The sequence below is a fragment of the Budorcas taxicolor genome, chromosome 12 (assembly GCF_023091745.1).
Source record: "Budorcas taxicolor isolate Tak-1 chromosome 12, Takin1.1, whole genome shotgun sequence".
Lineage (NCBI taxonomy): Eukaryota > Metazoa > Chordata > Mammalia > Artiodactyla > Bovidae > Budorcas > Budorcas taxicolor.
The window spans coordinates 52,776,250-52,798,038 of NC_068921.1; the positions used below are offsets into that span (position 1 = coordinate 52,776,250).

Here is a 21,789-nt window from a genome sequence, read left to right on the forward strand (position 1 = left end):
GGAATGAAACTTGACTCAATTCTTCTGCTTAAGAACCCTCCCCCAACCCCGTTTAAAAGCAGATCTATCAATAATTTCCGGAAGATGGAAGAAACGGCAGATCGCAGGGGTACCCGGCTCAGAGTTCCTAGGTTTTCTGCTTTTCTTCCCCACCCCAGCAAGTCTGACCTAAGAGCTTGTAAATTATTTAACAGATGGAACATCATTCAATTTTACTCATGTTTCTCCCACAATGATTTTTTTGTCTGTTTTGTTCACTTGAATGCTTGGCCAACTCTTAGAACGGTATCTGGCACAGAGTTAGGAGCTCAAAGATCTTTTGTTTAATGAATGTATGAATATATACATGGTATAAAAATGCTCCTTTTCGTGTTAAACACTGGTGGTAGCAGAACAGTTCAAATCGGACGACTTTAGAATAAGCTGAACGCTTGGCTCTTACCAACTGGCCACTCTCCCCCTCTTAGTGAGAGGGCGATTTTCTTTCTCCTGGACTCTTCGCTCTCTCGCCACTCTGTTTTTGCATTACCAATTAGGGGCTTAACAGCATCATCTCAAAGCCTTTCCGCTCCACGTTTTTACTTTTTGGTACTCAGCGTTCCCTGGCCTTTTGGATTTCTATTGGTTTAACCAGCTAGTGGCTAGTAGATGCTGTCGTTCAGCACAAGCGCTCTGGCAAAAGAGCAAACCTGCGGGCATTCGCTGCATCCCGCCAAGGCAGGCACCTGCAGCGCCTGCTTTTTTGGAACACCGCCCCTGGCTCTCAAGTCGGCGCAGCTCCCTCCCCGGCCGCGGCTAGAGGAAGTGCCGGTGGCGGGAAAGTGCTGGCCGGGTCCAATCAGGCACCTGGGGTTGGGTAGCGTGGGCGGGGGCGGTGGCCCAAGGACCCCGGCCCGCGCCCCGCCCCTCGCGAGCGCCGCGGGCCCCCACCTCAAAGGCTCGTCCTACACCCCGGCCCCGCCCACCCGGCGCCCGCGCCCCGCCCCGCCCGGGGGCCGCGGCTAAAACCCGGAGCCTCCACGGCGCCCAGGGGACTGGAGGGACGCTCTGAGCATGTGCAGAGCGGCTCGGCGGCGGCTGCTTCGGCGGGAGGCTGGGCCCGGGTGCTGATGCGAATCGCCCGCTCGGCCTCCGCCTGGCGTGGTCGGCCGTCCGGGCCGGGGCGGTAGGGAAGGAGCCGTAGTTTCTCCCTGCGGCGCGAGGAGCCGGCGCTTCGGCACAGCCCCACCCGCTCCCCGGGTGTCCGAGGCGCCCTCTGGGCCCACGATGATGGCGGAGCAGGTGAAATGCGCTTCGGCGGGGGGCGGCTCCGGAGCGGGCTCCGGGCAGGTGGTGAACACCGAGCTGGAGGTGAAGAAGCTGAAGGAGCTGGTGCGCATGCTGGAGAAGCAGAACGAGCAGCTGCGTAGCCAGACGGCCACCGCGTCCGCCGCCCCGCACCTGCTGCTCCTGTCGCCGCCGCCGCCGCCCGCCGCGCCACCGCCCGCCGGGGCCTGTAGCCCCTTGGCCCCGCGGAGCCCTCCGGCCGCCGCCACGGCCTCGGGGGGCCTGGGGCTGGGGCTGGCCTTGGCTGCGGGGGGCGGCGGCGGCAGCGGCGGCTCCAGCTCCGCTTTCCCGGGGACCTACTGCCTGCCCAGCCCGGCGCCCTCCCTGCTCTGCAGCCTGGCGCAGCCCCCCGAGGCGCCCTTCGTCTACTTCAAGCCTGCGGCGGGCTTTTTCGGCGCGGGCGGCGGCGGCGGCGGCCCGGAGCCCGGGGGCGCGGGGACACCGCCGGGGGCCGCCGCCGCGCCCTCCTCGCCGCCCCCCACGCTGCTGGACGAGGTGGAGCCGCTGGACCTGGAGAGCTTGGCCGCTTGGCGGGACGAGGACGACTACACCTGGTATTGCCGAGCTTCGCTGCGACCCCCGGGGAGGGCGAGGGCTGGGCGCGAGAAGGGGGACAACAGCCATCGTCCGTAGACGGGGTGACCTGGCTCATGCTGAGCTGGGCGATAAGCAGAGGCTGTTGACCAGGGTAGAAACCTATTTTCTCATAGCTCAGGCTGATCCATCACCAGGCTGACCCGTTGTCTGGGGATGAGCTGGTCCTTTTCATCTCCTTGTTTTGTTTTCTTTGCTGATGATTGGGTACGAAGCTCCTCGTTAGCGTTAACTGCAAAATCCACGCTGTCTTTTTGTCACTCAATCCTGCTTTTTTTCTTTTGTCAGTCTTTTGGGGGATGGGTAGGGGTTGGCCTCTATCTCTGCTGATACTGTTCTGTCCTCCCAGACCAAGGCTGGGCAGCATTGGCGTGCTGTCCCTACCTCCTTGGTACCCTAAGCCACCTAGTGATGGTTCTCTCTTGAAGAGGTTCGTTCTATCTGTTGGTTGTCTTCATTCGCGGCATCGTTTGATAGCTTCTCATTTCAGAGACTGACTTGCTTTTCGCAGTGTGCTGAACTCGCTTTCCTATCAGTAATGGTGTCTTTTTTTTTAAAAAAATCTTTTCGGGGAATGGTGTGAGCAGCTTGAAGGCACTGTTACCTAGGACCCGAGGAACTTGCTTAAATAAAAAAAATGGTGATTGAAGAAAAGTGAGCTTAGAGAAGCTGCTATTATTTAATTTTTTTAAGGAACTTTAAGTTATCAGAAAACTTGAGGCTGGCAGCCCTTATTCAGTTGAAATCTGTTAGCTCTATTTTCACAGTTGAGTGAGTACCTGGGGGCGGTAGTGGTTATAGTTCTGATTTCTTTATTTTTAATGGTGCTTGCTCATGGAGTAGTCACTTCATGCCTTTTGGTTGATTCATGTTGTCCTCAGTCACTAGAGGCAGTGTGATGTGGTCAGATGAGTAGACCCTTCAGATCAGGTGGGACTTAGGTTCAGGCCTGGTAAGTGAATGGCATTCACCTCTACTTAGCAGTGGCATGAAGAACAGTTGTAGTCCTTTTCTCTTTAATCTCAGGTCCTCTTCCTGTCTTCAAGTTGGGTTTTCCTCACTTTCTTTGTGTTTCTGTCCCATGATTGCTGAGGAGGGAATGAAAGATGAAGACCTTTTTGGTTCCTTTTTTTTTCCACATTCTTAAGGTGAGAACTGTGACTGTAAGGTTCACCAATTGACGTGATTCTGAGAGTCAAAATACTTGGAACTCTTTCTATAAATAGGGGTAGTCATCCTCCTTCTGAGTACGTTCAGGCAGCTGGGCTGGACGCGCAGGGTGTAAATATTGAAGCCACTCACTGCTTTCTGGAACTTAAACAGTTTCATTTTTGTAAAGTCCAGGCTGTATTGTAACCTCAAATTCAGCCTGAATATGGCACCAGAAAATGCCCTCATGGTGGTTCTTACCTAGTAACTGTAAGCCCTTTCACCACTTTCAAATTATTTTAGATTGATTTAGTCCCCACTTGGCCTTTTCTGGAGATGTGTACTTAAATAATAGAAGGAAACTTACTGTATTTTGGATGGGGATCGATCCTGTGCATTAAAACTATTAGCATTTTAAAACTTATTAGGATACACTTACTATTTTACAGATGTATTAGATTTACTAGCACACACGTTGTGAATATAATTGTAATATTTTCTTTTATTAAATGGATTTCAACTATATTTTGTTATCCTTCAACTGTTGCTAGTATTTTGATACCTAGGGTTTCTTTTTTAGTTAAATTTTTGTCAAAACAGCATTAAAGTAACTTAAAAAACCACCTACTTAGTGAGATTAGGCAATTAGCACTTCAGATGATTTGAAGCAAATCTAACCAGGTTTGAGTTGTAGCAGGTTTTACTAATTTCCCTCATCAAATATATAGGTGAATGAATAAATCAGTGCCTTGACGCTTTACAGATGTTTCTACAGACAAATGGCACACTGTTTAGAGTTATCTTCCTCAGAACAAACCGAGGTTAGAATCCCAAGTGGAAAAACAGGGAGGGGTTTTTAATCTTAGTGGGATGGACTTAAATGTTTTTTTAAGTCGCCTGATTAATAGAAAACTTCCTATCATAGCACTTTTATATGTTGAGATTTTTATATTGCAGTACTTGGTTTATTGCTGAACAAGCAGTCAAAGGGATTTACTTTTCAAAACTAAGCCCACTTGTTGATGCTTGAAGAGTTCTCTGATGTTCTTCATCCCTATAAACCTCATGTCCCACCCTGGTGATGTCATTTGGCTTCCCTGATATGTTTGCAGGAGAGCAGCTTTACTTCCCACCCCTATTTATTAAGAAACAATTGAAGCTGACAAAATATGTACTTGATTATTTTAAAAATATTTAAAATTTTTACATATTCATGGCAAAAGACAAAACACAGAAGTGAATATAAAGTCACAAAGGTCTTCCGTTTTGTCCTTAATTTACTGCCGTGACTCAGTTAACCCTGTTACCTTCAAGATAATTATACAAATTAACATGCAAATGTACACATCAGTACTTTTACACTTAGCTTTCATTGGATGTATCTTGCCAATTTGTCCCCCTGTGCAAACAGTTGGATCATTTTTTTCCTCAGACTTTTAAACTTTTTGTTTTATATTGGATTATAGCTGATTAACATTTTGTGGTAGTTTCAGGTATACAAGTGAAGGGGCTCTGCCATACATATACATGGATCCTTTCTCCCCCAAACCCACTTCCTATGCAGGCTGACACACAACATTGAGTAGATTTCTGTGTCTTACACAACAGGTCCTTGTTGGTTATCCCTTTTGAATATAGCAGTGTGTACATGACCTTCCCAAACTCCCTAACTGTCCCTTTGTCCTGGCAAGCATAAGTTGGTTTTCAAAGTCTATAAGTCTCTTCCTGTTTGTAAGTTCATTTGTATCTTTTCTTTTTAGATTCGTTATTAAAGTAACACTGTTAAGGAATAAGTTACTGTTAACTTTTATTACCTACAATTTTTCATGCATTTTTATCATGACTTTCTCCTAATGGGTTAAACAAATTGATTATTTAGAATAGTACTTCCTGCTTAAATGTCATGGAGAAGGATAGTTCCGGAAAGAATGTTCACAAATGTAGGTTAATCATTGAACATTATAGAATTTCTTTTATGTAAGTCTACTTCTTCAAATAAAATCTTAGAATATAACTGTTCATCTTCTACTACAACCTAGGCAAAATTTGGCTCAAGAGTTATGCGTAGAAAACAGTGAATAACAGAATAATTAATGCTTGGTGATAGTTTATTAATCAGTCAGATCTCATAGGCCTTTTTTTCCAAACAAGTTGTTCAACCTAAAAGCATCTTCTGATTTAAAAAAAAAAAATTGGATGTAAGAACGATGTGTTCTGCTTTTTGTTTTGAAGAAAAGCTTTGAAGCAAAACAATTGTCTTATTTCTTCAAATTGTTATCTTAGATGAATTTTAAAGTGTTTAACTTTGCCTCAGTATAGTCTGGTTATTGTAGCACAGTTTTGCTAGAATTAAATTTGTGAAAATTAAGTTGATGGTGGTTTCAGAATCTTCTTAAGTCCAGTTATTATAATCCTGTAGTAAACTTTACATCCTACTCTACTGTTGACGCCATCATATTACGAACTTGACAGCCTTAGCTCTCCAGGAGACCACAGACTGGAAAGTACAGCAGAGAAACTGATCATCATCAGCAAATTAAAAGCTCGAAAGGACTAAAGTCCCAGTTCACACATGGATGATTTGCTGGTCTGTACAAAAGAATGTTTTAAAGGGCTCTGCCCAGTGTCACCAGGCTAAAAAGGACCACGGTCCTTCTTAGGACCAGGAGAGGGAATCAGACCGGTATGGAGTGGTGATGGGAACAGTGCATACTAGACCTTTCTCTGACCTATTTCAGTGTTAAGGGACTGAAGCTCCATGGAAAAATAACTTATGTGAACTTCTTCAGTTATTTACTGAAAGAATTGACTAAAAATCAGATTATGTGGATTCAAAAGCGTTTACACCATTGATTATTTTTTTTCCTCCAGGCATGGTTGTGACCCATTAGTAGGCTGTGAAGTCCATTTCATGGACTGACCTGTATTACTTTTTAATGAAGTGCAATAGACTGTAGAATTAGGATCAGAGTGTCTGTATCTTACAATGCAAACATGGCTTGATTAAACTTAATTCAGTTTTATGTGTATGTGTCCTGCGTTGAAATAGTACGTGCACTTGTGCGTTATGGCTAAAGTTAGATTTTTCTAACTCCGATTTGTTCTGTTTTAAAGCAAAATGGATTTGGAAAAACAAGTAGAGGAGCACAATTGCCTTGAGGATAGTGTAGTGCTGGGGCATCTCAGGGCCTGCACACCTCAACCAGAAGACGAGCATATTCAGACAATGCCAAGATTAAAACATGCCAGCTGATATAAAATATAACCATATAAGGAAGCATTTATTTTAGTGGAGTGGCAATTAGAGTATTGGGGTTTATGTAAAAGGGATGTGGCAGGGATTTTAACTTGCTCAGTTGGGAAGGACAGAAAAGTTCTTAAAGATACAAGGGTAAAACGGTAGTATATACAAATTACGGAAAGCTTAGTGAATGAGATATTCGTCTTCCTCGTATAACATCGAGACCCTGGACAGCTGGCTAAAATCATTGCCAGTTTTGCATCGAAGCTGTTGAACACCTTGTGCTATACATATGGCACAGCTAAATTAGACCACCTGAACTGTTTTCTTTTTTTTTCATAATTGATTTTCAGTGAAAAGACCAGAGGGTACTTCACTTTCTGACAATGTTAATTGAAAATACGCAGTGTTTTCTCAGAGCAAGGGGAGTTGACTGAAGTCTGTGCTGATGTGCCTTCTTAAATGAATAACTTTTGAAAACCCTGCAGGGAGAGGTTGAAATAGAGTTTAGATCTAAATGTAAACGAGAGGGAGTATCTGCTTTCGGACCCTTCAATAACTAAAATTTAGACTTGATGTATCCTTTTAAATAGTTTAGTGGCGGTAGATTTCTGACAGGCTTAACCCTAGCATGTGCTAGTGAATCTAAGCTGACTAAAGATTGATTGCTTGTGCTAATCAGCTCCCGTGTTTTACCTTTCCTTAACATAAAACGTCTAGCGATTGAAGCCTCTTAAAATGGCTTATCTGAAAATTGACACATTTTCCTCTTCCGTGACAGGTCTGTGATACGCATGTAATTGTTTTGCGGTAACATGTATTTTTGATTATCTGTAAAAAGGTTGTTTTTAGAACCAAACGTTGAGATTAGCCAAGACAATTTTTCTAGACATTCTGAAATACATTTGAAGCATTAAGGGTTATTATGGTAGACTTTGAATATTAACTTTTGGAAGGTTTGAAGAGAGGGGAAGGAAAATTAGAGTGTGACATTTTAAATGATAGCTTTTCTAATATTTGTAGGATCCTCAAGTTTTAGACTAAGGCTTTTTAGATATTCTTGCCAGATTCTAACATACCATCAATGAAACAGTAGAAGGTGAAAGAGCAATTGGTAAGAGGTATGTTGTATTAACAGTGGCAAATTAGGATATTGTAAATATTGCTGAGATAGCCATTTATGAGAAACACAGGTTTTACCTTGCTTATGTAATTTTGGAGACATACTCAGGGAGTTTGTAACCACATGGTCTTCATAACTAATTGCCCTTTACTTCCTTTTAAATCCAATTCTAGGCCTAGCCAGAGAAAGAGTAGGCTCAAAACTATCCTGGGAACTTTGTTTTAAAGGCTGACTTAAAAATGATCCTTTGTCTTCATGCCATATATTTTCATAGTGCTTCTAAAGTTCTGTCAAAGTAATACAATAAATAGGATGTAAATAATACAAAAAACTCATCTATACAGAGACCTATTGCAGAAGGCAACAGTCTTCAACTGTCTCGTACCCCTGAGTCTTCCATACAGATACTGCTGTATACTACTTTAGCAGTTTCTTCATTCTTTATTTCTAAAGTCTTTATACTACATGATCTTAAAAAGATATAGACTTGTTTTAGAAAATAAAGACTAAGCACTCTTCCCTTCATCTGCCATGTTCTTTTCTTTCTCATAAGTGTTTTCATAGTTTTTTCCCTTAAATCGTTAGTTACGACTGTTACTAGCTGAGCCCTGTTAATTCATTTTCTCTAATCTCTTTGTTCTTCCCAAGAGTTAGTAACAACAGCCTCTCTCTTTTCTTTTCACTTTCTTTAATCCCTTGTTACTAATTATTTTTCTAAACATGCTCCTGGAGTGATAAAGTTTCTCAAGAAGTTCAGAAATATTTGATAATACCTTAAATCTGTTTTTAAAAATTTACTTTGTAGTGCCATCCCTTCTAGAACCGTTAATTCCATCACTCCATCCTTTACTGCTGGCTCCTTAGACTAGAGGCACAGTGCTGTTGGCATTGGTAATTCCTTAGGTTTCTTGGTAGTATTGATCTCCTATTTCATAAACCTTTGTCTCAGAATTTCATTTATTCTTGTGGGTGGGGTGCAGCCTCAATAGCTTTCTAAGGACATGCATGAGAAGGACTTTGAAATCTTGTGTATTTGAAAATGTCCATATTCTATTCTCATGCAAGATTCATAGTTGGGCTGGCTATAAAAGTCTAAGTCAGTTATTTTTCCTCATGTTTAAAGGCCCTGTTCCATTGTTTCAGTTTTTATTGTTTTACAGCTGTTGAAGTGCACTGTGATTTGGATGGTAAATTCTTTGTGACTTTTTCTTTGGTTTTCTTTCTTTATCCCTAAGGCTCTTAAGTGTCATTGTGTACCTTGTATGGGTCTGTCTGTTCACTTGTTGCACTGGGGATTTGTGGGTGCCTTCAATCTAGAACTTGATGGCCTGCCTTCAACTTTGGACAATTTTTGGCCTTTACAAAAACTTTCTTCACTTTCATGTTGTTTGGAACTTAAAATAGTCAGATGGGCCCTGCCTGGTACAATCATTTAATTTTCTTACCCTCTTCTCCTGTTATTAATCCTTATGTTTTGCTCCTGGAAGACTTCCTCAACTTGATCTTTCAAGCTCACTTATTGAATGTTTTGTTTCTTCTATTAACAAGTTTAATAGTTTCATTTGCCAAGAAAGAAGGAACTACTTCTTTGTAAATATCCTGGTTTTGTCTTGTGAATACAACATTTTTTTCTCAGATGATGTCAGTTATAATTGTCTTGGACTTTGCATCTGTTACTTGCGTTGTTTTTCTCTTCAGTTCTTTTTTCCGCTTCTACTTTTAGTTTCATGGTTTTACTTAAAAGGAATGTCCCACGTATCTGATGTCTTTTGTTGTCTGTTCATACCCAAAGGTGGTATTGAAATGGATCTATCAAGGCTCTGTGGGTGGAGCTCTTTGGCTGACTTTACTAGACATGGGCTGGGTGGTCAGTTTAGGTTTCATTACCTCTAGGTCTTCTCTTGAGTTCATCTGGGTTTCCAAACATAAACTTTCTGTACTCCTGGGAGATAGAAGGCAGTCAGCTTTAGGAATGTAAAGGGGAAAACAGGGCAAGTTAGCAAGATTTTCAGTTCGTCCTTCTGGTTCAGTGAGGTGCTTCCTCTCTCTTTCAGCTAAGTTTGGTGTGCCTGAAGTCAGAGTTTCTCTGGGTCACTCTTAGCCACATAGTAAGCCTCTGGTCTTAGGTTGTGGTGGAGGAGTGGTGGGACTGTGCGTATGCAGTAGAGGAGGTGATCTGAGGTCCCAGTTATTCCTTATGCAGACTTTCAAGTGAATTCTTTGCTTTCAGTCATAGGCTCACCTCCATATTCTATGAACTGCAGAATAAGGGTGAGACATAGTAGCAGAAAGCATGAATGGACAACGGAAGACGAAAGAGATAACTCCCTGTACGTGCGCATGGCAGAGCGGGTCCCAGAGCAGTCACAAATGCCTCTGGGACGTGAGTGCTGCTTCTCAGTGTGCTGTGAGGCCATGTGGTCAGATGAGAGAACCAGATTACGCGGGCATGGAGAGATTAAGCACGTCTTTCTAAGGGGATCCCTGCGAGCTAAAAGCAAAACACACTACCAAAAAAAAAAAAACCCGAGACTGGTGGGAGTGTGTGAAATGCCGAGGCAGGCTGGTTGGTGGAGGTTTCTAGCGGCAGGAGGAAGGAGCAGCTGTCCCGGGAGAGGCTGGAGGTGATGTGCAGAGCAGCACTTCACTTGGGTGCTGAGAGAGGTTTGTAAACAAGCCAAGGCTCAGGCAGGGCATGAACTTGGGTATTAAGCAGTGAGGAAATTTTATTAAAAGAAACTGAAATAGAAGGAAGTTGCACGGTGGCTAGTGTTGTGGCTCATGTCTGTGGGGGCTGTGGCACCTGCCTGAGAGATGGCAGCTCCGGGCTCACTGAAGGACAGGATGCAGTCAGCTGCTTGTTGTCCTGGGACATTTTTAATAAAGATTCATTACTGTGTAAGTGAACTGCAAAGTGCATATATTTAAAATGTACTATTTTGTATATATTGACATATGTATACTCCATAAAACTATCACCACAGTCAAGATACTGAATATATTCCAACACTCCAAACTTCCTCGTGGCCCCTTGTATTTCATTCTCTCCTGATCCTGACCACCTCCAACTCAGCCACTGGTCTGTTTTCTATCAGTCTAGGTTAGTTTGCATTTTCTGCACTTTTTTTTATCAGTGAAATCACAGAGCATGTCCTTTTTTTGTTTGGTCTGGCTTCTTTAAATCAAGGTATGACAAGTCGCCTGCATATAAATGAGTTCTTTCTGAGAGTGCATTTGTTTAAGTCCAGCAGTTAGCCCGGGTGCTCAACTGACACAATTGGCTATGTAGTACTGTGCTGAAATAGGTTTATAATACTTTTAACACAATTAATACATAAACAAAGAAAAGACACTTTTAGACTTTAGAGGACCTTAAAAAGTACCGTAGTACAGTACAACGGCTCTACCACTGTTGCGCCTTGCTTCACTCTGTTATTTTCACTTCTGTTCCATTGTTATTGCTTGTCACTTCTTAGTAGTACCCACTACATCACTGCTGCTTTTACACTTGCTTCCATACATCATGGGTTTAAAGATAGTGTCCTCTATACAGTCCTACACAGAAAAGTACACAGAAGAACAACCAATTATAGAGGATGAGTGCACGTTCACTGACAGCGTATGCCAGTCATGTGAACTATGATAACTTAACGTGATTAGTTAGATATGAATGCATGTTTGCAGCTTTGAAAGTTTGTGAATTGAGGGTTTTGATGTAGGGGACTTTATTTAATCATTTTGAAATTCATGTGTTATATGAATCACTAGTTCATTTCTTTTTATTGTGAGGGTTTTAGATGATAGGGACACAATAATGGTTTGTCTTATCCGTTCATCTTTTTGTGAACATTTAGGTTTTCAGTTTGGGGCTATTAAGTCTTAGTGTGGACACACAGCATTTGTGTCTTTCTGGTAAATACTTTATGACTTTTGAGTGGCTGGATCAGAGAGTAGGTGTATGTTAATTTTTAAAGAAGCTGCCAGAATTTTATATTTCCGCTGGCAGTGTAGCAGAGTTTTGTTTGCACCAGATTGTCCCCAAGGCTTGCTATGGCTAGTCTTCTCCTTAGGCATTCTAATAGCTGTGTAGCAGTGTCTCACTGGGGCTCTCATTTTTCCCTAATGAGTAATGGTGAGCATCTTTTCAACATCTGTTTGCCATCCGTAGATCTTTGGTGAAATGTCTGTTTAAATCTTTTGTTAATTTTTTAAAAACTGGGTTGCTTATTGAGTTTGCAGAATTTCACGTATATTCCCCTTATAAGTTCTTTTATCTGATAAATGATTTGTATTTTCTCTCAATCCATGGTTTGTGATTCATTCTCTTAATAGTCTCTTTGAAAGAGCAGACAGACTTGTTAGTTTTGGTGACGTCCAGTTTTTTTTTTTCCTAGATCATGCTTGCAGTCTAAAAAATGTATCTAAGTAATACTTGCCAACCCAAAGACAGCAGGACTTTCGTCTATGGTTTCTTCTAAAAGTTTTACAGTTTAGATTTCACATTTTTGTGATCTGTTTTGAGTTAACTTTGGATATTGTGTCAAGTATGGATCAAGGCTCACTTTTTGCATGTATTTGTTCCAGCACTGTTGGTTCAAAACACTGCTTCCTGTTCATTGAATTGTCTTTGTAGTTTGTCAAAAATCAGTTTTCCATATATTTGTATTTCTATTTATGAACCATCTATTTTTTCCATTGATCTATTTATCTTCATGTCGTCCTATTGATAAATTGTCTTCATTTACTGTAGCCTTGTAATAAGTCTTAATTAGTTAGCAGCAGCTCTCTGAATCCATTGTTTTGGCTATTCTAGGATCTTTGCACTTACATATGAATTTTAGAATCAGCTTTTACAAAAAGCCTGCTGAGATTTTGCTTGGAATTTTGTTAAATGGATCAATTTAGGGCTAAGTGACATCTTCACAATATTTAGTTTTCTGACCTATGAACATGGCCTGTCTATATATATCTTTTAAAATTTCTCTCAGGATGATTGTAGTTTTCAAGGAAAAGGTCTTTGCATCTTTCGTCAGATTTATCCTCAGGCATCTTACGGTTTTTTTATGCTATTGTAAATGGGAAGTGAAATCTCAAAAATACTGATAGTTACTAATTTTTTTTTTTAGTTGCTCCTTTCTTTTGTACTTTGATCTGGTATCCTACACTTTTGCTGCTAAGCTCACTTATTCTAGTATTTTTTTGTATATTCCGGGCTTCCCTGATAAGCTCAGTTGGTAAAGAATCCACCTTCAATGCAGGAGACCCTGGTTCAACTCCTGGGTCAGGAGGATCCCTTGGAGAAGGGATAGGCTACCCACTCCAGTATTCTTGGGCTTTCCTGGTGGCTCAGCTGGTAAAGAATCCGCCTGCAATGCAGGAGACCTGGGTTCAATCCCTGGGTTGGGAAGATCCCCTGGAGAAGGGAAAGGCTACCCACTTCAGTATTCTGGCCTGGAGAATTCCATGGACTGTATGGTCCATGGAGTTACAAAGAGTCGGACATGACTAAGCAACGTTCACTTCACTTTATTTATTCCTCAGTGTTTTACATAGATGGTCATGTCATAAAACAGATATACTTGTGTCTATCCAAGCCAAATTGTTGCCTGATTGCAGTGGCCAGAACCTGCAAACCTTGTATTGTTCTTGATATTAAGGGGGAAGTGTTCAGCCTTTCACCATTAAGGAGCCTTTTTATGTGGTGGTTTAGTTGTGAAATCGTGTCCGCTCTTGCGACCCCATGGACTGTAGCCTGCCAGGCTCTTTTGTCCGTGGGATTCTCCAGGCAAGAATACTGGAGTGGGTTGCCATTTCCTTCTCTAAGCTTTTTATGTAGACGTCTTTAGTAAGACTGATGATGTTTCCTCCTGTTTCCAATTTACTGAGTTTTGATCAGGAATGGATGTCATATGTTTTTCTTTGTATTTTGAGATTATCATATGGTTTTTCTATTTTAGTATATGTGGTAAGTTACACTGATATTTGAATGTTAAGCCAACCTTTCATTCCTGGGATAAATCTCACTTGGTAAAGATGTATTCCTTTTACATATGGTTGTACTGAATTTGCTAAAACATTTAGACCTATTGGTTCTGTGTTCATAAAGGGTGTTGGTCTTTAGTTTCTTACTTTGTAATGTCTGTATCTGGTTTGGGTATTAGGCTTCATAGTTATGCTGGTTTCATAGACTGTTAGGATGTGGCTCTCTCCTATTATTTTGAAAGAATTTGTGAAGAATTGTTGTTCTTCAAATACTTGGTAGAATTAGATAATGAAACTTTCTGAGCCTTGACTTTCTTTGTGGGTAGGTTTTGTTTGTCTTTCTGTCATTCTTTTAACACGTGTATTTATTTTTAAAGTGCACTTGTTGTAGGAAACATAACTGGGTCTTTCGTGACCCCTTTAAACATGAGGAGAAACTTGCTCACATGCCCATCAAAGTATTTCCCCTTAGTTTTTATTGCTCAGTGTGTCTAGTGTGTGTGCTTACACTGATCATTGGGCAGATGGGATTAATGGAATTGGCACAGTTGGCTCAGCCCAGCACATCCCTCTCAAGGTAGAGTCTCCAGATGGCAGTATCAGCGTTACTTGGGAACTTGTTAGATGTTGAGATTCTTTGATCTCACTCCAGACCTACTGAATCAGGTAGGTTGGAGCTGCCTGCAATGATCAGGTGTTAGCAATTTGTGTTTTAACAAATCCTCAGATTTTGATACGTCAAAGATTGAAAACAACTGGCCTAGACTAATGTTTACCTAGGGGTATAGAGAGAGCTTTGTGGTAATAGTTTAGGGGTCTGACAGCAAGGAATGGTGAAAGGCAAGGATCCACATAGCTTGCTAATCATCTTGCCGTAGCAGGCCAAGGTGGGACTCAGGAATAAGAATTTGGAACTAACCAATATACTGTCAATGAAGGCAGGACTGTGGGCCACATTCTAAGGGAAGAATAATATATAAGGAGTACTTTTAAATTGATTAAAAGAGGTATTTTAGAACCTTCCTGTCAAACAGGAGTCAGCAAACCGTGTCCCATGGGCATATTGGACCGACTGCCTGGTTTAAAATCTAGCTGATCAGCTTAGATTTTTACATTTTTAAATGATTGGGAAAAATCAAAAGAATACTGTTTTGTGACATGTGAAAATTATGGGGAATTCAGCATTCCGTATCTATAAATAAAGTTTATAGGAACACAGCCATACTTGTTATTTATCATCTGTGATATTTTGGGGTTGCAGAGGCAGAATTAAGTAGTTACAACAGAAACTGTGGCCCCAAAGCCTATATATTTACTAGCTGGTCTTTTATAGAAAAAAGCTTGCCAACCATGAACTATAAGGGAAATTTGCTAAATAGTACATTCCTCAACCATCTGAGATAAATTACTCAGATAGGTGGTGGACCAGACTGTAACATAAAAGAATGAATAACAAAGTATGTTATTTCAGGAATACCACCGCATTAGAATTATGGTAACTTTGCTTGAAAGAGTTTTACTTTAATGAGATTTGTAATTAGAATACAGCTTTATATAGCAAGGTCAATTACTGGAGCCTGTGATTGTAATTTTCTTTCTTCCTTTTTTTAGTCAACTGCTGGTTAAGCCTGAAGAGAAAGCTTTTTGTATTGCCCTGTCACTGGAAAATATTCTAAAATGTACCTTTGAACAGTACATCCAGGAGAGAAAAATCCATGTTATGACTTGTAATGACTCTGGGGTGGTTATCCTGCCCACTTCTGTGTAATAGTGTGCTGGCATGAGCTCTTCCCAAAACAGACTTTTGAAAGTGGTCAGGTTTTAATTGAGAAGTAAGGACCTATCAAATTTAGCATAGATCTGAGACAGGGGACATACCTGATAAATTTAAGGGTTGAGGGAATCAATGCATAGCTGACTTTCATTTGTTTTTAGACTTATTTTTTAATGCAAATCAAATTCGCCTAGTTTGCCACATCATGTTTATATGCATTAGCCCAAGGTCACAGAAAATGCTGTCATCAAAGAGACGTGTTGGAAATGTTCATTTCCAGAAATACAAGTGAGCTGGTCAAATCCTCATGGTGGCCCCTTTGAGGTCAGTTCAGTAACAAAAGCCTCAGATCTCTGACCCGCTGAGACAATGTTCCATAGTTTTTTGAAGTCCTCATTGCCACCAAGCTACAGAAGGTGTCATCTTCTACTCGGGGATGTTTGTCTGTTAAAAATAACTTTGGTATTTTGAAATAATTAAATGTTAAGTTATAGAAACTGTTAAATACATGTTGTTTTCTCAAGTAGAAGAGAGGTAATCTCGATATAGCTATATAATCCCTATAATGTAGATTTCTTTTTTTAAGGTTGTACGTTGGCTCTTCAAAGACATTCCCGTCATCAGAGAAATCCCTGAGCCCTTTGCAGTGGTGTAGACATGTCCTAGATAACCCGACTCCGGAGATGGAAGCGGCAAGGCGTTCCCTGTGCTTTAGACTGGAGCAAGGTAACCGCGACCCGTCTACCCACCTTCTCAAACTCCTGCCACTGTCCACTGGGTCTTGTTGCTGGTTTTGGAGTAGACACTTAACTGAAGCACCTTACCCTGAGGGGGGGTGTTGCATGCAATTCACTGCACATGTTTACACAAGAGGGTTTCTCAGTGTAGAGTATATTTAGTTCTGTGCTTGTTTTCAGCTCCTTTGAGTGTTGTAGGAATACATATTTTTCTATTTTTTTCTTTGTTTACAAACATACCACTAAATAAAATGGATCAGTCTTACATTCTCTTCAGATGGTTATAAGATTGTGTGGCTGAATTCCAAGATAGCAAACTGGGGTTCCACTGGGATCTGGGTACAGACCTTTTGAGTTCCCTAAATGTTTACTTGGATGTGTAACTGGAAGTCCTAACCTTTATAAACTATGAGATAGTCTCATATTCTATGTAACATTAATTATGGAGCCCAACATACATTAAAAAAAAAAAAAATCAGGACAGTTGTAGCAGGGAAAGAAAAAGCAAAAGGACTGAGCAGTACTCAGCTCTTGGCTGTTTTGATAAAGGGGGCTAGTACTTACAGCTGTGATTACTGAGACTTGTGCTTGTTTCCTATGCTCTTGGTATCTGTTTCATTATTGAGGAACACTTTATTCCATGGATCACTCATGTCCAGATCACACTGGAGGTTGAAAACGGGGTTAAGCGTTAATCTTAACCCTCCAGATGAAAGAATCAGTGTAGTTGGGAGTAGGGCCAAGAGAATCAACATTGACAAGGTCACCAGTGCAATTCCTAAGCACGTTGAGGTTTGAGAACACGGCCTATGAAACTCTTGAAGGGTAACAAATGTTTATAAAATGTGGACATAAGACAGCATTTCTCAAGCTCTTAATTCGGACAGTCAGAACATTAAGTTCTTGACATCTTTCATTGTGTTCTAACTGTGCTTATCTGAGGCAGTGACTCCCCTCACTTTTAGGGGTGAGAAAAGGGATGGTTAGAGAAGTTTAAAGTATTAATGAGGACACAGTGGTCCTTGGAAGCAGAGCCAGGGCCTGGGTCTCCCCTTTACTGGCGTAGTTAGCAGAAAATGGGGACAGACATCCGTTTTAAGTGTATCATGCTCAGTCATGTCCTACTGTTTGTGATCCCATGAAATGTAGCCCGCTAGGGCTCCTCTGTCCATGGGGTTCTCCAGGCAAGAATACTGGAGTGGGTTGCCGTTTCCTCATCCAGGGGATCTTTTCAAATCAGGGATTGAACCCGAGTCTCCTGCATTGGCAGGTAGATTCTTTACCACTGAGCCACCTATGGGGAAGGCCAAATTAGAAATCAGCAAGTTTTACTAGCATTTTAACTAAAACGAAATAAGTGATGTAGTAATAGAAAGTTTGAAGAGTGGAGTAGGAACAAAGGATTTCAGTTCAGTCGCTCAGTCGTGTCTGACTCTTTGTGACCCCATGGACTGCAGCATGCCAGGCTTCCCTGTCCATCACAAACTTTTGGAGCTTACTCAAACTCATTTCCATCGAGTCGGTGATGCCATCCAACCATCTCATCCTCTGTCGTCCCCTCTCTTCCTGCCTTCAATGTTTCCCTGCATCAGGGTTTTTTCCAGTGATTCAGTTCTTCGCATTAGGTGGCCAAAGTATTGGAGTTTCAGCTTCAGCATCAGTCCTTCCAGTGAATATTCAGGACTGATTTCCTTTAGTATTGACTGATTGGATCTCCTTGCAGTCCAAGGGACTCTCAAGAGTCTTCTCCAACACCACAGTTCAAAAGCATCAATTCTTGCACTCAGCTTTCTTTATAGTCCAACTCTTACATCCGTACATGACTACTGGAAAAACCATAGCTTTGACTAAATGGACCTTTGTTGGCCAAGTCGTGTCTCTGTCCAGTACTCTTGCCTGGAAAATCTCATGGACAGAGGAGCCTGGTAGGCTGCAGTCCATGGGGTCGCTAGGAGTCGGACATGACTGAGCAACTTCACTTTCACTTTTCACTTTCATGCATTGGAGAAAGAAATGGCAACCCACTCCAGTGTTGTTCTTGCCTGGAGATTCCCAGGGTTGGGGGAGCCTGGTAGGAGGCCATCTGTGGGGTTGCACAGAGTCAGACACGACTGAAGTGACTTAGCAGTAGCATCTGGTTGGTCATAGCTTTTCTTCCAAGGAGCAAGCGTTTTTTAATTTTATGGCTGCAGTCACCATCTGCAGTGATTTTGGAGAAGAAAATAAAATCTGTTACTGTTTCCATTGTTTCCCCATCTATTTGAGTGATGGGACCGGATGCCATGATCTTGGTTTTCTGAATGTTGAGCTTTAAGCCAACTTTTTCACTCTACTCTTTCACTTTCATCAAGTGGCTCTTTAGTTTTTCTTTGCCTTCTGCTATAAGGGTGGTGTCATCTGCATATCTGAGGTTATTGAGATTTCTCCCGGCAATCTTGATTCCAGCTTGTGCTTCGTTCAGCCCAGCATTTTGCATGATGTACTCTGCATATAAGTTAAATAAGCAGAGTGACAGTATATAGCCTTGATGTACTCCTTTCCTGATTTGCTTCCTGACCTTCATACAGATTTCTCAGGAGGCAGGTCAGGTGGTCTGGTATTCCCATCCCTTTCAGAATTTTCCACAGTTTCTTGTGATCTACACAGTCAAAGGCTTTGGCATAGTCAATAAAGCAGAAGTAGATGCTTTTCTGGAACTGTCTTGCTTTTTTGATGATCCAGTGGATGTTGGCAATTTGATCTCTGGTTCCTTGGCCTTTTCTAAATCCAGCTTGAACATCTGGAAGTTCATGGTTCATGTACTATTGAAGCCTGGCTTGGAGAATTTTGAGCATTACTTTACTAGTGTGTGAGGTGAGTGCAATTGTGCCGTAGTTTGAATATCCTTTGGCATTGCTTTTCTTTGGGATTGGAATGAAAACCGATCTTTTCCAGTCCTGTGGCCACTGCTGACTTTTCCAAATTTGCTGGCATATTGAGTGTAGCACTTTCACAGCATCGTCTTTTAGGATTTGAAGTAGCTCCACTGGAATTCCATCACCTCCACTAGCTTTGTTCATAGTGATGCTTCCTAAGGCCCACTTGACTTCACATTCCAGGATGTCTGGCTCTAGGTGAGTGATCATACCTTCATGATTATCTGGGTTGTGAAGATCTTTTTTATCTATTTCTTCTGTGTATTCTTGCCACCTCTTCTTAATATCTTCTGCTTCTGTTAGGTCCATACCATTTCTTTCCTTTATTGAGCCCATCTTTGCATGAAATGTTCCCTTGGTATCTCTAATTTTCTTGAAGAGATCTCTAGTCTTTCCCATTCTGTTGTTTTCCTCTATTTCTTTTCATTGATCACTGAGAAAGGCTTTCTTATCTTGCCTTGCTCTTCTTTGAAATTTGTATTCAAATGGATATATCTTTCCTTTCCCCCTTTCTTTCACTTCTCCTTTTCTCAGCTGTTTGTAAGGCCTCCTCAGACAACCATTTTGGCTTTTTGCATTTCTTTTTCTTAGGGTTGAAACTTTGGTGACAGATGCATGTGTAAGAGGATGGCCAAGACTCTGCTCTTGATTCTGGTCCCATTTCCCTGAATGGCCCTAAGCAGATCAGCAAACTCCCTGGGCTTTTCTCTTTCAAGGGTTGTATCCTTAAGTTTCCTTATTCAGACACCTCTGATTCAAGGACTTCTTTTGTGTATGTTTTCATCTATGCATTTGGCTCAGTTTCATTTGAAATAAAAATAAAATTCAGTTAGAATCCTTTAAGTCAAGGATCAACAATATGAAAGAGATCAGACAGGAAATATTTTAGGCTTTGTGGGCCATCCAATTCTGCCATCCCTAGAAAACAGCTGTATATACAAACATTGATGGACAAGGCTGTGGACAGAGAATTGAGTTTCCATGGGATTGTTTTTTCATGTGTCAATAAATACACTGTTTTTTAAATTTTTGCTTTTTACCTTTTTTAATGGTTAAAAATATTCATAGTTGGTGGTATTATAAAAAGAGGCAGGGTGGATTTGGGCCACCCAGGTCATAGGTTTGCCGACCCCTGCTTTAGTTCACTTGCACACAAGGTGATTTAACACAATGTAACATATTGTAGCTGAAAAATAATCCTGATCGGTTATTTTTGAGACTTTAGATTTACTATCTAGTTTTTCGTCTAGTTTTTTACTCTAGATATTTTATCTAGATATTATCTAAATTTTATCTAGTGCCTTATTGTCTAGTTTTCATTTCATTGGCAAGGGGCTCAGGCAGAATTGTGAGGTCAGGAGGACATGAATTACAGTCTAATTCATAGTGTGATTTAACTTTCATATGAAAGTGTTCGAGCAGGGAACTAGCTTTTCAAATCCAAAATTAGTCCTTTACTAAATTTGTATATAAATCTAAATCCTCTTTTGCTGTGACATTAAATGCTCTTGTTCCAAAGATCCATGATCCATAATCCCATTATGAGAGAAGAAGAAATGGATTAGAATAGGTGGTCCGAAGGATGAAAAACAATTTTTGAAGCTTAATATGTTATATAGCACAATACGTCTATAGTTTAGTGAGTAGTAGTCCTCTAGACGTAATAAGGAAAATAGCAAGTTCCCACCCCATTGTCCCATGCCCATTTTATTACCCAGATGCAATTTCTTAAAAGCTTTTCTGGTTTTGTTGTCTACCCACTTTTTAAAGTCCATGATTTTATGGCTATTGCCTGAGTTATCCAATTTAGTCCTTATCGGTTGGCTTTCTACTTTGAGTGGTGACGGTTTCATTTTTAACTCCCACTTCTCACCCTCCCCAGCTATTTTCTTTTCTCGGCATATTCTCCCATGTAGCTTTTACCAATCTTAGGATACATGAATACTGATTATGATAGCAAGAGTCATATCTAAGCCATGCAGTATTTTATCATTGTTTCTTTTTTGTTTTATTTAACTTTGTTTTTCCTAGAGTTAGTGACCTTTGTAATTAATTTATCCTCTGACTCTCCAAATGAAACCTTCCCAGTGCGGTTAGATGTGGACGCCCACCAAGGGTTTACATGAGGTTTAACTCTTCTCTGGGTAGCGGCCTCCGTTCTCCCCGCAGCCTTACCTGTTCTCCGTAGGCCTGTGCGCATCTATCATGGTGGGACTTCCTTTGCCCTCCTGGGAATCCCACATCGTGTCTTCTGCATCATATTGCTAATAGTGGAGACTCCCTTTTCCTTAACTTCCCTAGTTTAGTGAAGTGTACTCTGCTGTTGGCTTTTGTGGGGAGCAGGAGAGGATAGAGGATATGTGGGGGGTAAATGCTGAAAATGTCATATGTCTGAAAATGACTCTGTTGGACCTGTCTTTTACACTTGATTGTTCTTTGGGCTGCATTTAGATTTCTTGGTTAGAAACCATTTCCAGCAGTTGAGAAGGTAGTGTCACATTATGTTTTAGCTTGAGGATTGCTGTCGAAGTCCTATACCGTTCTCATTTTTGATCTCTCTGCTTAAAGTACACTGGATATTTAAAATCTTTTCTTCCTGGTATTTTGAAATTGCTTTTTTTTTTTTTTGTGCTAGACAGCGGGCACTTCTAATCTGGAAACTTTAGTTCTGCAAAATTTCATGTGTTGCTTCTTTGTAATCACCCCTCCCCTTCAGTTTTCTCTGTTGTTTCTTTCTAGCTACTCCTTTAGTCAGATGCTGAATTTCCTAGACTGGTGTTCAGATTTTATATTTTTCTCCTTTTTTTTTTTACTCTTGTTTTTTTTTGCAGGGCGTATTCTACTTTCTTGGAAGATTTAAAAAGCGCATCTGCTAAACTCTTGCCACGTATTTATTATGGACCTGCTATGTGTTGGGCACCGTTGTGGGTGATGGGGATCCAGAAGTG

The 21,789-nt window shown here is 41.2% G+C and overlaps 1 protein-coding gene across 1 annotated transcript in view; it reads left to right on the forward strand.

The window, feature by feature from the left end:
• The first annotated feature begins 1,266 nt into the window (after window positions 1-1,266).
• Window positions 1,267-21,789, forward strand: part of SLAIN1 (SLAIN motif family member 1) — a 51,220-nt gene continuing 30,697 nt past the window's right edge. Inside the window, exons 1-2 of the mRNA XM_052650258.1 lie at window positions 1,267-1,880; window positions 15,776-15,915. Coding sequence (XP_052506218.1) covers window positions 1,267-1,880; window positions 15,776-15,915 — 754 coding nt within the window. The remainder of the gene's footprint in view (window positions 1,881-15,775; window positions 15,916-21,789) is intronic.